This window comes from Periplaneta americana, chromosome 9 (assembly GCF_040183065.1).
Source record: "Periplaneta americana isolate PAMFEO1 chromosome 9, P.americana_PAMFEO1_priV1, whole genome shotgun sequence".
In the NCBI taxonomy this organism is placed as follows: domain Eukaryota; kingdom Metazoa; phylum Arthropoda; class Insecta; order Blattodea; family Blattidae; genus Periplaneta; species Periplaneta americana.
In genome coordinates, this window is record NC_091125.1 from 90601201 (window position 1) to 90617587 (window position 16387).

At 34.4% G+C, this 16387-nt stretch overlaps 1 protein-coding gene across 1 annotated transcript in view; it reads right to left on the reverse strand.

Annotated features, from left to right (window-relative positions):
• Window positions 1-1345: 1345 nt before the first annotated feature.
• Window positions 1346-16387, reverse strand: part of LOC138706232 (probable citrate synthase 2, mitochondrial) — a 28242-nt gene continuing 13200 nt past the window's right edge. The window contains exons 6-9 of the mRNA XM_069835276.1: window positions 13192-13324; window positions 11220-11420; window positions 7621-7725; window positions 1346-1794 (exon numbers count right to left, since the gene is read on the reverse strand). Coding sequence (XP_069691377.1) covers window positions 1456-1794; window positions 7621-7725; window positions 11220-11420; window positions 13192-13324 — 778 coding nt within the window. The 3' untranslated portion in view covers window positions 1346-1455. The remainder of the gene's footprint in view (window positions 1795-7620; window positions 7726-11219; window positions 11421-13191; window positions 13325-16387) is intronic.

A 16387-nucleotide genomic window follows, 5' to 3' on the forward strand; every position in this document is an offset into this window, starting at 1 on the left:
TAACTTGCCCCGACCGGGAGTCGAACCCGGGCCACCTGGTTTCGCGAATGGACCTTTCTTTTTTGCGGAGCAAACTGTGACAGGAATGTCATACCTGGATATACTGCAAAACTGGTTGTTTCCTCAATTTCATGAAGATTCCAATGACTTCATTTTCATGTAAGTTGGCGCCCCGCCTCACTTTCACCTTGAGATGCAACGTTATCCGAAGAACACCATTTCACAACGTTGGATTAGAAGAGGTGGACAACATCTTGTTCATTGTTTTTGGCCTCCCAGGTCACCAGATCTTACTCCCTGTGATTTTTATCTGTGAGGGTACATAAAAGACACAATGTTTGTCCCACCTTTCGATCTTTGAAATCGAATTGTTGAAGCTGTCAATTCAATAAACAACAGGGACCAGTTGATACGTGTGTGGAATGAACTGGACTACCGTCTGGATATTTCTCGCGCAATACATGGTACTCATGTTGAGTGTACAGTGCATGTAGGATAAAACTTTGAACCTTCATCTATACAGTGACATGGGCAATGTGTTTCTATCTTTGATAGTTTGTAATACACAATTGGAATCTGCTCTTTCATTTTGAATCACGGTGTACTATCTTTGCTACAAGAGTTTATACAGTCACTCCTCCCCCAATTAAGCATAAGGTCCGATTGTAAATACAGTGATGATTTTTCCGAACATTAGAGCTCAATATTTTGCCTCTCAGTATAAATTAAATACCGTTTATCACTACCCTCACATTTCGCCTACTATTTGATCCTCTTTCCCACACCTAGTCTATTTCTATATGAAGTATCTCCCTCTGCAATTTATACAGGCAACCTTTTTCCCAACTCTCTCTCTCTCTCTCTCTCTCTCTCTCTCTCTGTTGAGTTCTGGAACAAAACGCCGTAAAAATGATTGGTCCCAAAATATAATACGAGTACTTAGCCAATATTTTACCACTCTTACTTTCATGTGAATTGCTTCGTTTTGAAGTCCAAAGCTCTTTAACATTCCGAAATTAGCTCTTCTGCTTCTTCCAATGCTAAACTTTCGTTTCAGAAAATCCATTTGTTTCTCTGAGCTCGTAGAGGCGATGTGAATAATGGTAAGTTAAGGATCATGTCTCTTGACAAAAAAATATACATTAATAGTTTGTGGTTAGCATATCATCGATATATAGAGTTTTACCCGTAACAAGTGTTTGGGAAAGCGCTCGCCGATAGCCAAGATTTTCGCTCTACGCATTGTGTTTAAATTGTCCTTCAATTGTTCACCTGTTAAATAGAAAATTACCTACCACTTCCACTCATTTTGTGATCATTGTGTAATCTATTTTCAATCGCTCGATAAAGAAATAAAATTGAATTTTATTTATATTCCAGTTGTTACTACAAAATTTAATTACATGGAGTTAATTAGCCAGATAATCTTTCAAAAATCTTTCTCTTATAAGTTATTCACTTTGATTTTGGTTTTGTGCCCTTGCAGATATCTGGTACCGCAGGGGCTGCTGTGCCGTCCCCGGCACCGCCCTGGATCGCGGTTGTGCCTGCCCCCGAACCCGCGCATGGACCTGCTCCCGGCCCTGCACCTGGGCCGGCGCCGGTACCTATGACCTTGCCCGCGTCAGCGGCCGCCGCGGCCACAAGCTTCATGAGCTCGTCTAACGTCTTTGAAAGAGGCCTCTCTATGGGCAAGCCCAGAGCGCGGGCCCAGATCAACCACGACATCGTTCCTAAGGCGCGGGAGAGCGCGAAAAACACCGTGAAGAAGTCCAGCTCCTTGACGCCGTAGTGCTGCAAACACGACAGAATAGCGTATTAGAACTTTTACCCACTTTTATTATGTAATGTGGACTTCAGATCACTAATAAAATGTAGTAAACTCATTCATTACGCAATTAGTTAGGTAATGATACCTTTATAACGTAACTAGTTAGGTAATGATACTTCATTACGCAACTAGTTAGGCAATGGTACTCACTAAAGTATGCCAGAATTACCTTCTCCGAGATATATTCTAGATATTTTTTGGAATACCAATCTTCAATTTTTTTTTATATTCCACTTAATATCTTACTTAAGATTTCGATGCAATTGCAGAATTTTCAGCATTTTCAATATCTGAATCATCGTTTGAACTCATTTAAACCATGTTTGTTTATTTCTCCTAGTACTGTTGTTCTTCTGTTACAAACAAAAACCTATCGTGTTCAAAACTAATAAAACAAATATAAATGAATCGCCTCTCGCAGGAAGAAACTAATAATACTACAGTGACCTCTCCGCAAAAAGATATGTTCAAAATTTTAATAAAGTTACAATTACTTTTATTAAAAATTATTTTTTATCAAAATGGATAAAACGCTGTAGGACATCCTTATCATAACTTCATATTACAATACACGACTAGTTTTCAAACTCGTATTGTAATATGAAACGTTACGACACTCATATCGTAAATAAATATTACGTTTATATTATACAGGTGTAAAGAAGAAGTACTGGTATTTTCATATTATACATTCCTTTTTGTCTACATAGCTGAAGTGTGTTTAAATGGTGATTTCTATATTAGGTTTATATGGATTTTGTTTATATTAAATACTTACGAGCTAATTAGTGCGTGCATTATGCACATGAAATCTAATAATATTTATAAAAATAACATACAAATACACTGCTCAAAACAATTACAAGGAAACTATAAATTTAACAAGTATGTTTTACTTAACAAGGATAAAAGTGTAAAAATTGAGAAATACATTATTTACGACACTAATTAAGATCATGTAGGAAATAGCCTATATCCGAACGCTCCAATTATAGAGGTATAAGCCTACTATCGGCAGTATACAAGATGTATGCAAAATTAGTAGCTGGCAAATTAAATCCCATTCTGAAAATAATAATAATAATAATAATAATAATAATAATAATAATAATAATAAAGGCAAAATTTATTTGGAAAGGACAGGTCATGTACTGATGGCGTCTTCACTTAAAAAATGCCAACAGATTTTTTTTCACGTCTCCAAATTGAACTCACTAAAAAGACGTGAGTTCAATTTGGAGACGTATACCGCAGTTACCTTATTGATTATGAAAATGCCTTGGACAGAGGAGGATTATAATTACTGAACATACTAAAGAAAATACTTTTTATTGAGGTTCTGGCTGATATGCACATCTATTATCAGGCAGTACATCTCACTTGACGATATGTGTCAGAGGAAGAACAATTGTTTGTATGCATCTGAAGTCTGATTAGTGTAATATGTAGCTAGTCGGCGATGTATGTAATGGAGGGGGGAAAGGAACTGGTCACCTACCCCATTATCTCCTGGCCTAATTGCCTCATAAGAGGTACCATGTTGGTATCACTTTTGAGGTTTATATCTGTCTTCGGACAGTTGACTAACCAAAAACAACAACTAAAGAAAAGAGGAATTCAAAATCATTTATTGAATGTATATATCTAATGTCTACCCACTACATTTGGGTGATTCGAGTTAATTTAGTGAATGTAGAGTTACCATCCGTCCGGCAAAAGGAGCACCTGTCCTCTTTTTAAATAATTTTATCCTGTCCGGCAGGCATTTAAAAACAATTGAAATGTCCGGCATTTCGCATTTCAACTAGAATTAATATGAATATTAAATAATGTGCGATATTATTATCATCGTCCTTGCAGGTATTAGGCCTAGTGGCCTGTTACGGTCTCCGTCCATCTTTTCAGGGGGCGTCCCAAGGATCGTCTTCCATGTGCTATATAGCGGAGAATTTGTCTTGGGAGTCTAGAACAGTCCATCCTATTGACATGGTTAAGGCATTTTTGTCTATAGTGGTTGACATGTTCATAAATAGGTGTAATTTTCAATTCTTTTGTAATTAGTTCATTCCTTTTGTGGTGAAGCAAGCTATAGCCAGCAGTCCTACTTAGAAATCTCATTTCCGCAGTTGTTAGGGGGTTGGGGACAACTGGCTACAGAGGCAACTCGCCACATAATTGAAATTCGTATCAAAGACAATTAGCCACACATTAAAATTCAAGGCAATACTCAAATTCGCAACAATTTATAATATATTTCTATGGTAACAAGACAAATCCAGAAGCTGTAAGCTAATTCGGAACTATGGCGGAAGAAATTCGCTTCACAAAATGACTGGAGTTGTTTGGCGCTGTGATATGCGTGGCGGGTGTAATGCAACAGTCACGTTATCAGAAGATGGCAGCAGTGTCGTCAAAGAACCGTCTGAACACAAGAATCATTCTGCAGACTGGGGAAGGATTAAGGCAAAGGAATGTGTAGAGAACATGGAGGCAAGGGCGAGGACTTCCCGAGAACCAACGTCTGTCATGATTCAAAATGTGTTGCAGCGTATTACAAGCGAAGCCAATGTGAATCTACCAAAGAAACCATCTATTAAAAAAGTGTGCGCCGTCCCAGGAAGCTGCACCTATCACCTGAACCAAGGAATATTGACAAACTGAACGTTATAGCCGACAGATACACTAAGACCGTGCAAGGAGAAAGGTGGTTGTTGTATTTTGAACCGGAGGACAACGTGAAAGTTATCATATTTGCCACTAATTCACATTTAAATAAATTGTTACGGTCCCACTTTTGGATAATGGACGGTGTGGCAAATTGTCTATTTATGGCAAATTGTCTATCTGTGGCGAATTGTCCCTATTACCAATTTTCTGTGGCCAATTCTCCCAGTTACCAATTTTCTGTGGCCAATTGTCCGGAATCGGTTGTTAGACGTTGAGCATCTGAGTTTCGGACAGTCCAGGCCTCACTACCATACATGAGGACAGGTGCGATGTTGTGCATAAAATATCTAAATAAATGGTGAAAACCTATGAAAGAATTTAACTGCTTTCAATGGTTGAAGCAGGAGCACATAAAAAACGTAAACTATGATGACCTATTGACATGCATTGAAGTCTTACACTTTAAAAATGTCACTATTCATGATTCTAAGCTATTTTATCAATTTTATTCTGCAATGTACAAAGATACGCTAATCAAGTTAATATGGACAAAGATTTAAGTTCAGATAAACATTGGTGCAAATTCTTCAATTCCAATAGTTCTACGAGCACTGAAACTTTCTCAGAACTCTTAAAAATATGTCAATTCTATTTATTTATCCCAAGTCACAATGGAAGTGCTGAGAGAGTATTTTCCCTACTATCTGCTCAATGGACAAAAGAACGAAATCGCATGCTAACGGAGACAGTCAGAGGTATCATCATGGTGAAATATAATTTGAAGGACATGTCCTGTGAACAGTTCCATAGTTATTTGTTACAAGATATAAGTTGGTCCCTTCAGGCTCTTGTGCACAAAGTGGGCTTCACCGATAAGTAGGGTACAGATGTAATACTGATCCAGCAACTAGTGAGAAAACTGAAGGTGAGCCATTGTTTTTATCTTTAATTTTGTTCATACCAATTTTTGAAAAGTCCTCCTTTTTTCAGCAATGTCCTCTTATTTTAGATTCCATGTCCTTCTATAGAATTTCTTCTCATGATAACAGTGAATTGACAAAAAGCTTATTTAAATACAGTAATATGCATCGTGAACGGGGGGAGAGATTGGGGAAGAAGAAGATATTAGAAGATAGACATTAAGATAAATGGATCATATGTGGAGACAGAGAGGAAAGCAGACAAATAGGAAAAATTGGAGAAAGCTGGGTTTGTAGTGAAAAACTTGCCCTTGGGTAGAACACTATGAATGAATGAATATGCATTGATTTAATGACATCGAATCAAGGAGCTCGGCAAGGTTTGTAGTTTATTAACACCACAGTTTAATATACATGTTGAACCGTAAGTAATTCCTAATATGCTCAGTCAATTTAAAAGAGCAGTGTATTATGATTATAAATGAGGGGATCAGAAGCAAAGTAGTGCAAGAGAAAAAAAAAGTAAAGTGCATCCTGTGTAAACTAAAGCATATAACATTTTAGTGACAAATTAAGACTTCATGGGTTTAAAGAAGCTGAATAACTTTCGATCACACTAAAATGAACTTATATCCCTTTGCTTCTGACACCCTCAAATGATTGAAAGAATTTTACTTTTGTCTTTGAAATACGCAGAAATTTGATCCAAACAAATGTAACTTTTCGTTCTGCATAGAAATTTAAAAATACAAAGCATTCTGACAACGATGTACGAGTAAAGGCTATTGTCTGAAGAGAGGCAGATAAGTAGGCCTAGATACTCTGAAGAACTCGCGTGTGCGACTATGAAAGGAATGGAAGAGACAACGAGAAATGTAAACAAAACAGACAATAATTGTGTTTAAAAACAGTTCGGGAAATTCAAATTCTTCTATGCAACTTTATCGTTACAACTTTAAAAATTAAAGAGGGAGGGAATTATTTACAGTTTTCTGAAGAAAATTCTTGCAGTATGACAAACGAAGTTTGCGGAGTTTTTTTTTTAACATTAAGTTGATTTGTATAACGTAAAGTAATGCAGTGCTCCTCCATACCCCCATAATTCCGCCTATCATTGTAGTTCATCTTGTTCGCAAGTATGAAAGACAGTTGCAAGCAAAATTTTACTTACCGAATTATCACAAAAACGGTTTTGAAAAATACAAGTTACAGGAAATAGATTTAATATACCTTATGTGTGGAGAGCTAAATAAGCTCACGATCGCACGTTTATGGTCATATCTACCAGAATATTGTATATATTGCAAAAATTCCTTCACTGACATAAAGATAAGTGTTCAATCTTTATATAAAAAATAAATTGAAAAATTACTTTTTTTGGCCTTCAAACATGTATATTCCCCCTGAATTGCGACACGCGACAGAGTATCGGTTACAGAGCAACGCTGCAAGCCGGATGGTCATAGGTTGTATTCCCAATGGAATCATGGATTTTCTCCAATGATCTATTCATTCCATCCGCACTATTTCCCTGGAGTTTACACCAGACTCTGAGAAATAAAATATCAGGAGTATTTCCTGAGTGTAAAAGCGGCGGACACGTGTGCCTGACACCCCTACTGCCATTAAAGTCGATTATCTGTACAGCTTAGAAGATTAGACCCTAACCTCCTGTCATTCTGAGGTCTTCATGGCCTGTAATAAATGCGTACCGGTACCATGAAAAAGTATACACTATTTCAATTGGCACATTTTTATTCTAATAACATGTAAATAAACTGAATTCGCGATAATAATAGTTGAGAGCATGTATGGCGACAACGTAGTACCTCTAGTGCTTATAGTTAAATTACCACTTATAATGAATAATTAAAACGTTTAATTAAATCAATTTCAGAAGGCAAATCACAAGATAGTGAACACCATGGGCTCAAGAAAATTGTTTCAAGAAGAAAATAATAAAATACCTAAATTAGTGACTTATGCTTGAATTATTTTTCTTAATATGATACCACGACTATCTATATTGCGTACATTTTATCTTTCCACGTCGCATGTTTGCAACTGTGCTGAGCACTGCCTTTTTCGCCCTACCCCCGCAAACGTGGAAAGATAAAATATATCCACAATGTATTGTAAAGGAAGTCTTTATATGCTGCCAACTCTCACTGAACATATAATAAATATAAATTCTTAAATTACCTCAAAAATCACTCCAGAATGAGCGTCCACATTAGGCCATGGATTCTGAACCTTTTCGATTCCTTTGAGGATGGGAGGAACCTCCTTGAATAACTGCCACACAATCTGCAACCACAGACAAAGCATCGCTATAGTCTTTTATAACTGACCATAAAACCCTCGAAGAAAGACTGGTAAACAAATCTGAAATCTGGAACTTTTTGAAATGAGAAACATCTATCTACAAAAGGCACAAAATCATAATTACTTATGCCAGAAACATTCATTACTAGCCACCTCCATTTTTCGAAAAAAAAGATAATAATAATAATAATAATAATAATAATAATAATAATAATAATAATAATAATGATGATGATGAAAATTTGATACACCCTAATGTATAGCAATATTATATTAAATCGATTACCTTTATTTTAATGAAAAATAGTTTGTATTTAATATAAGCACGTCTGTAGCTGCATTTAGATTAGCAACAGACCATGATTGTTTGGCCAAACACCTGCATAGAATTGGAATATATCAGTCCCCTAACTGCCCATTGTGCAACTCAAACCAAGAAATGGATTCGGAACACCTCAAAATCTGTGCTTCAGTAGCTGACCATGATAATATCTTTGAAAAATATTGGAGTGCAAGAGATCAAATGACCTGTCAAACGCCTGGCATTAGAAAACAACAACAACAACAACATTTAATATAAGCCACAACAAAATATGGATCCCATAATGTCTTACATAATTAATAGAATTTAGAACACATTTTTAAAAGTAGTGAATTTTTATGTGATGAGGTAGCTGTTTGGTTCAGTTATTTCTAATTTAATAATTGGCGATTTCTTAAATTTTATGTACACTAATAAAACCATTAAGTTTGATTTGTGACAATATTTTGCTATGCCCAGTATATTGTTAACACCTGCAGATGACTTGCTAACATCTATACTAATAATAAATCTGTAGCCGAAATTTTTCTGGTAATTTTCGATTTTCCAAAAATAATTGGTCCTAACATATATAATTAACCGAAAATAGCTTTTTTGAAATTTTTGTTTGTATGTCTGCCTGTCTGCATGTTTGTTACCTTTTCACGCGATAATGGCTGAACGGATTTCGATGAAAATTGGAATATAAATTAAGTTCGTTGCAACTTAGATTTTAAGCTATATGGTATTCAAAATACATTATTTAAAAGGGGGGTTATAAGGGGGCCTGAATTAAATAAATCGAAATATCTCGCTTATTATTGATTTTTGAGAAAAATGTTACATAACAAAAGTTTCTTTAACAATAATTTGCGATAAGCTTTATTCCTTGAAATATTTTGATAGGACTGATATTTAATGAGATAAATGAGTTTTAAAATTAAAATAACTGCCATCTATGGCCGTGTAATGAATTAAAAAACAAATGACTTCGTCTATAAGGGGCCTTGGACAGCAACAATCGAAAGCTATGAAAGATAGCCTATAGAGAATATTTCTGTGTTTGTATGAAGTAATATCGGAGCTAAATTGACCGATTTGTATAATTAATTATTATTTCACCATTGGAAAGTGTAGTTTCTCTAGATGGACATAATGCTATAACGTTATTACAGTAACTTCTGTTATAATATAATATAATATAAGTTAATATAATATAATATAATATAATATAATATAATATAATATAATATAATATAATATAATATAATTTAAGTTATTTGAAGGGTTCACAACCATAGTGGGCCAAGCGCCATTTACTGAATACATAGAAAACAAGGGTTAAAATTAAGTTATTACCATAATTCAATGGAAACCTATAACAAGTAAAATAAAATATACACATTAAATCTAAATGATGTCAATCTTCATTAAACTATGGTTGCATGTAATAAAAATTAAGAAACATATTAAAGGAATTGTCATTGCACCAAATGAGTGTCTCTGGACCAAAATGATCGCATTTTAATTATTTGGATGCAATTTAAATTAAGTAACATATTAAACGATTAATCCTTCTATCAAACATGAATGTTCCCTGGATCAAATGTCCTATTTTAATTATGTAATTACTTTATATTTATTTCTAACGGGTGCAGCGGAGCGCACGGATACGGCTAGTTTTATATATATTTCTGATCTGTTGGTGTGCATAATTTCATGTTTAAGGCTGAGGCTCGTATTTTGTTCAATTGATTACATCTGATGATAGAATAAGGAAGTAGAGTTGATGGTAAGGAGATTTGAATTTTTACGTTAGAAAAATACGGTCAGAAATTTTTTCTTAAGGCTTATCATTCACGTTCAAATTATATATTCCATTACTACACGATGGGATATTTCGGAATTAAATCCCATCTAAAAATGTTATGTTAAAAAAATATCTACATGTGCACAGCTATACAGTACTATGCTGAATAATGTCTTTGTGTGGAACTACATGTGTTTTTTCTGCTATCGATAGGTACATTGTTTTACTATGCTCCATATTACACAGATCTACGAGTGGGTGCAATCACCTGTCCACAAGTGCATATTTTTCTGTGCTGCATATCTTTACGGAGAACTACGTGTGGATGGTCCGAGGGCTGAAAGGAGAAGAAGAAGGGGAATAGAAGAATAATAAAGGTTGGTCCACAGTAAACCGGGAACGGGAACGACAATGAGAACGAGAACGGAAATATTGTTAAAATAAATGTATTTAAATGTGAGCATTCACAATTAATTTTCACGTTCCCGTTCCAGGGCTCCGACAAGCTTCTCTTTAATTGTGAATGCTCACATTTAAATACATTTATTTTAACAATATTTTCGTTCTGGTTCTCGTCGTTTCCTTTCCCGACTTATTGTGGACCAGTCTTAAGGGGAATACAAGGAGAAAAAGGGGAAAGCAAGTACAAGAGAAAGATATGAAAACAAGGGGAATACAAGAATAATAAGTTAGATAAGTGGAACAAGGGCAAGATAATCTGAGGAAAAAGAAGAAAAAGGGTAAGGAAAGGAGAACAAGGTCTAGATAACCTGGAAAAAAGGGAAATGGATTACGACAAGAAAAAGGGAATAAAAGGGGAATGGAAAGACAAGAATAATAAGAAGATTACAATGAGAATACAAGGGGACACAATGAGAATATAAGGAGAGCAATGGGAAGTGAATAGGGATAAGTGGAATACAAGGAGAACAAGCGGAAGTGGAGAAGAATAAAGGAAATACAAGGAGAACAGGAGAAATACAAGGATAACGAGGATAAGGATAACAAAGGGAATACATCGAAAATGAGAGCACAAGAATTACAGGAACAAAGCATGAATAACAAAATAAAAACAATGAACACAAAGGAAATATAAGGAGAGCGAGAGAGAGAGAGAGAGAGATTGGAGAACAATGGGAATGCAAGAAGAAAACGGGGAATATAAGAAGAACAATGGGAATAGAAGAACAAAGAGGTGCTTGCAGTTTTAACTTCAAGTTAGCCCCCCATACTTAGTGAGGAAAAAGATATAGTTCTACGTGAAAACTTGCCTAAAATGTTTATCGTATTCTGTGATTTGAAACTGGCGAACCTCTCCCATTGAGAACTATTTTATAATATGCTTTTAGCAGAGTTGTGCGTTACCTTAACGTTGGGATCGTCGGCAAGATGTTTCTCGGCGAAGTCTTTCTGTACTGTGAATCGAGGGTCCGTGTTGCGGAGCACAGCATGTCCGTACCCAGGGATTGGACCTGTCTTCAGATAGTTCTGAATGAAGCCCCTGATCTGCTCATCTGTAGGCTTATCTCCGAATTCTTTTCTGATCGAGGCTACAAATTTGAAAGCCTGTTAGGAAAATGTTGAAATATTTCAATAATAGTAACAATAATAATACAAATAAAAAAGTAATAATAATAATAATAATAATAATAATAATAATAATAATAATAATAATAATAATAATAATAATAATAATAATAGTAATAATAACAAGATGAATTTCAATATAGATTTCTTGGTTTACAGTATCAAGTATAAGATAAAAAAGTTATTAATGCCTCTGGATCTACAAGGACGATGTACACAAATTTAATTTTGTTAAAAACCAAAACTATTCTTCTGAGTATAACGATACCCACCGACTTCAGTTTTAAATACAGTATAATTGGAGGTTTCTAAAACATGTGTTTTCACATACAATAATTATTATTCGTACAATCCAAAAAAAATTAAAAATATAGGCCTATTGTTCCTATTTAGGTAAATTCAATGCCGCGATCCAACATTGATTGATTGATAATTTTAAAATAAAATGTATTTTCTATTTGCTCTTACCTCTGTACGTTTCGACTCACTAACCAGTATTAATTTCATTTTATATACCATCAGATAAAAGTGGTGCCCATTTTAGTATAATGGTGTCCGAAAGTTCTGGATTTTGCAGACAGTTGCGGTAAATGCGATAGATCCGTTCAGAAAATACCATTATATTCTGTGCATTTAAAGCTACATTTTATGTCATGTACATTATCTCTCATTGTAATAATATTGGAAGTTATGAGTATTAAATTGAGGAGATCACTTTAGATAATGAAGATGTTATGTGTCGTTATATCACCCAGCAGGACAAAGAACCTCCTTGAGAGAGAGAGAGAGAGAGAGAGAGAGACAGAGACAGAGACAGAGACAGAGTATGTGTGTGTGTGTGTATGTGTGTGTGTGTGTGATTTATTAATTGTCAAGCCAGATTGGCGAGTGTGGGAATATTGGCTCTGTTATCTCTTAAGAAGTATTTTTTTAGGTCTTTCAATATCAGTTATATTTTGGTTGTTGTGTAGGTTTTTATTTTATTACCTTTATTGTTCTTATATTAAATTGTTATTATTTCATTGTTAAGGTAAATGGTGTTTATTGTTCATTTTTCTTAATCCAATAAGACAATTCGAAACGTTATCCAAGGTTCAGGGCGTCTCAACATATTCAAAGATAAACCACACATGTTTGGGCCAATTATACAGTGTTCATAGATTTGATAGGAAATGCAAAAAATTATATATTACAGTTATATGAACACAAATACTTTTTTTTTAGTTTTGATCTCATTTTGTATCCAAGTTTTTGTACATTGTTTAACAATATGTCTAGAACCTCGAGAATCTGTGTTCGTTTGAATATTGACGTATTTGAGTTTCAAGGCCTCCTTTAAGCAGGTTTTATTAAACCAATTTTTTTTATTTAAAAATTCTATTTTAAGACGCACGTCGTAGTAAAAGTTGACCAATTTTTCTTCACTAGCTTTTTTCATATTCAAAGATAAACCACACATGTTTGGGCCAATTATACAGTGTTCATAGATTTGATAGGAAACGTAAAAAAATTATATATTACAGTTATGTGAACACTATAGTGTTCATATAACTGCAATATATAATTTTTTACGTTTTCTAAGTAGCAACATAATGAAAATAATTGCCTTTTTATGCGTTTCTTTTTCAAACAAGGAACCATTATTGTAGTATGATATTTATTTTATTTCTCGCGCGCTATTAATCCCTAGGAAATAAACTGACGAAATAAATGTAACGTTATTGAGAAATAAATGCAAAATAAAACAAACTAGTTGAGTGGCTAGTCCATGCAAGGGACCCGCAAGCCCATTGATGCCAGCTGCATAACTGAGGTAGCAATCGGACAGGGCAGAGCCCACCAGATGAGTTGCATGCGCAGACACGTTACCGGTTCCATGGTCACTGAAAAAACAAAACACAGAAGCAATCAATTGCTCTGCAATAGATCTGGTAATCTGGACACATTTCCAAACTCAATACTACCAGGGTTTAGTTTCTTACAAAATGAAGTACGGTACTGTCCTGCACCAAATAAACTATAAAGGCCTATATTTAATATTAATAATAATAATAATAATAATAATAATAATAATAATAATAATATAATTTACGAACAAGCGTATAGGTATCTGATATAATGTAATCTGATATAATGTGTACACATAAGCAAATTAATATAATAGTACATTATGCAACGAGCCTATAATGGTAGTCATTAAGACGCAAGTATGTTTGTTTATGAAACGAGCGCGAGCGAGCGTCTTAATTACCATTATAGGCAAGTTTCATACGACTTTTTATGCTCGACCATATTTCTAACTTGAAATTATTCATAAGTATTCATGCTATGATTATGTAAGTGAGGAGCGGAACTGACCTGAATTGTGAGATGTGCACAGACGCGAAAGTATTGATTTTTTCCGAGGCACGAATGTCATTGACCTTGATATAATCTAGAGAATAACATGAACATTAGGTTTGATATAACCTGGAAATTGATTTAGAAATTGAAAAACAAGATGACAAATTGAATTTATTTGAATATTATTTACAATTAACGTTAATTATTATAGTAACAAAACATAACCTTCTGCGACAGTATTGGATTTCCAGCTTCCGTGACTTTTCGCTAATTTCTTTCGATTGCATATCCGAGAATAATCGATACTTGCGGTTTTATAATGGTACAATGGTGAACAACTGAATTATAATGAATAGGTGTACTTTAATGAGGTGCATTAAAGGGCTACTACCAGGTGTATAATTACTACACTTCGGCATGGTCGAGCATAAATAAATATGCAGGAAGCAAAGAGGCCTCTTGCGTTCATTTCAATTCACTGTAAAGTTTGGAATAAAATACTAACTGAGGCCGTATTAAATGTGAAATATTTTCGGCTTCTCTTTCAATAATTTTTGAATATCAATATCCTACTTTAATTTTTTGCATTCAGCACTCATCTCAAAAAATCGTTTTGCTAGCCATGTTTCATTTAGTGTGTTACTATACTTTCGTATAATAGAAACTTTGCTGCCTAACAAAAACATAGCTATTTGTAAGTATTATAGGTTTTTATATCTCTGATTGTGGTTCTAGCTGACATGTACATCTATTATCAGGCAGTGCATCTCACTTGACGATATATGTGTCAGAGGAAGAACAATTTGTTTGTATACATCTGAAGTCTGACTAGTGTAATATGTAACTAGTAAGCGATGTATGCAAAGGAGGGGGGAAAGGAACTGGCCACCCTACCCCATTATCTCCTGGCCTAGTTGCCCCGTAAGTGGTGCCATGTTGGTATCACTTGCGAGGTTCAGATCTGTCTTCCGACAGTTGACTGAACAACAACATAGGTTTTGATTTATATGGTGATAAGGTCATTTAGAAGTAAAATTTTAAAATCATTTAAAATATAATAATATATTTGAGGTAGAAAAGAAATAAAAAGCCTCACTGTGTTCGGCAAATAATAGGGGTTTCTATTTGTTACTTTTTGCATTACCGGTACCCATAGTTAACATTTTCTTTATTGAAACATTAATGATTTGTTTTGTGCAGCTACAAGAGTTAAGCTGTTTCTAGCCATGATTGCCATGGTTCTGTCATAAACTGTAATGATACAGCTAGTCCAATATTATTATTAAAGCAATAGAGTCTTTCTCAGTGTCTGAGAAAATGTATGAAACTCAACAATTATTTAAGAGAATGCTCATGATCATTTCGTCATTACAGGAATTTAATCAATAGATTTGAGAAAAGTGGTTTTATTACTGATAAGAAGAAATCTGATTAAGTGTTCAGCATATGACCGCCACTTTGTAAGATAATCTTATATTATTTCTTTCTGATCCGGGAAATATATTCACCTTTTATAAATGTACTTATAATAATTAATACGAGTGTTTTCGTAAGGAACGAGTATTTTCATTTAACCAGAAATACAAAAAAAAAAAAAAGTGTTGCTATGAAGTGGTAGGGATAAGTGTTTCCGTAAAAGAAGAATAATATTTTTCCCCGGGCCAAAAATACAATATATCTTTGCTATTAAGTGGCGGTGATATGTTGAACATTTACCAAATCAAAAGTAATCTGGAAGACTAAAGTTAATAATTTCAAGTTACTGCTACTGAAGTGTTCAGACAAGTAAATGAAATAAGTAGAAATAATTATTATGGAATTAATAGTGTTATTACATTCTGAAACAGAAATATATTCAGCTTAGATTTCTATTAATTCTAATGCTCGCAAGATATATTTGTTTACATTCTCTTCTTTTAAAAGGTAAATTAATGCAGTATGATTATAATTAATCTCTGTCTAATTGATCAGATCTGAGACGGAAAACTATTAAACTGGGGAATGTGAATGTGAAAATTTGGATGGCATGCAGAAGACTGTTGATGAATACAAAACTCCATTAAATAACTTTTGAAAACAGTTGTGTTCGAAGGATATCTTATCTGTACAGTTGGGATGGTCCTTGGGCTCCCATCTCTTCAAAGAATAGCGAACCAATGATGGAACTTCCTGTAGCAACACCAGCATGAATCTCGTTTGGAGCCGCAGATCCCCAAATTCGGAAAGTTTGAGTGTTCATCCCACCAGTAAGAAGAAAGTCCACAGAATAGTCCAAAGTCAAGACTAATAACCTTCTACCTTCTAAGAAATCGAAGGGTGAAAGCGAGACTTCACTGTGCGCCACGTGAGTTTAACTGCTGCGCAATGAGTAATCACAAGAATATGAAGCGCATAGTGTAGATTTTATACTGCATTTTGGATTCTTAAGCCTAGTTTTATAAATACGGTTAATCTAAAGATTATGTTAAACTTAAGTTAAACCTAACCGAGAATTTAACTCAATTCACCATATTACAGAGTCTCGGTTAAGTTAAACTTTAGTGGAATATGATTGGTATTACTGCAAGGAAAGAAAAGAAGACGATCGCAGCTATTTATTTATA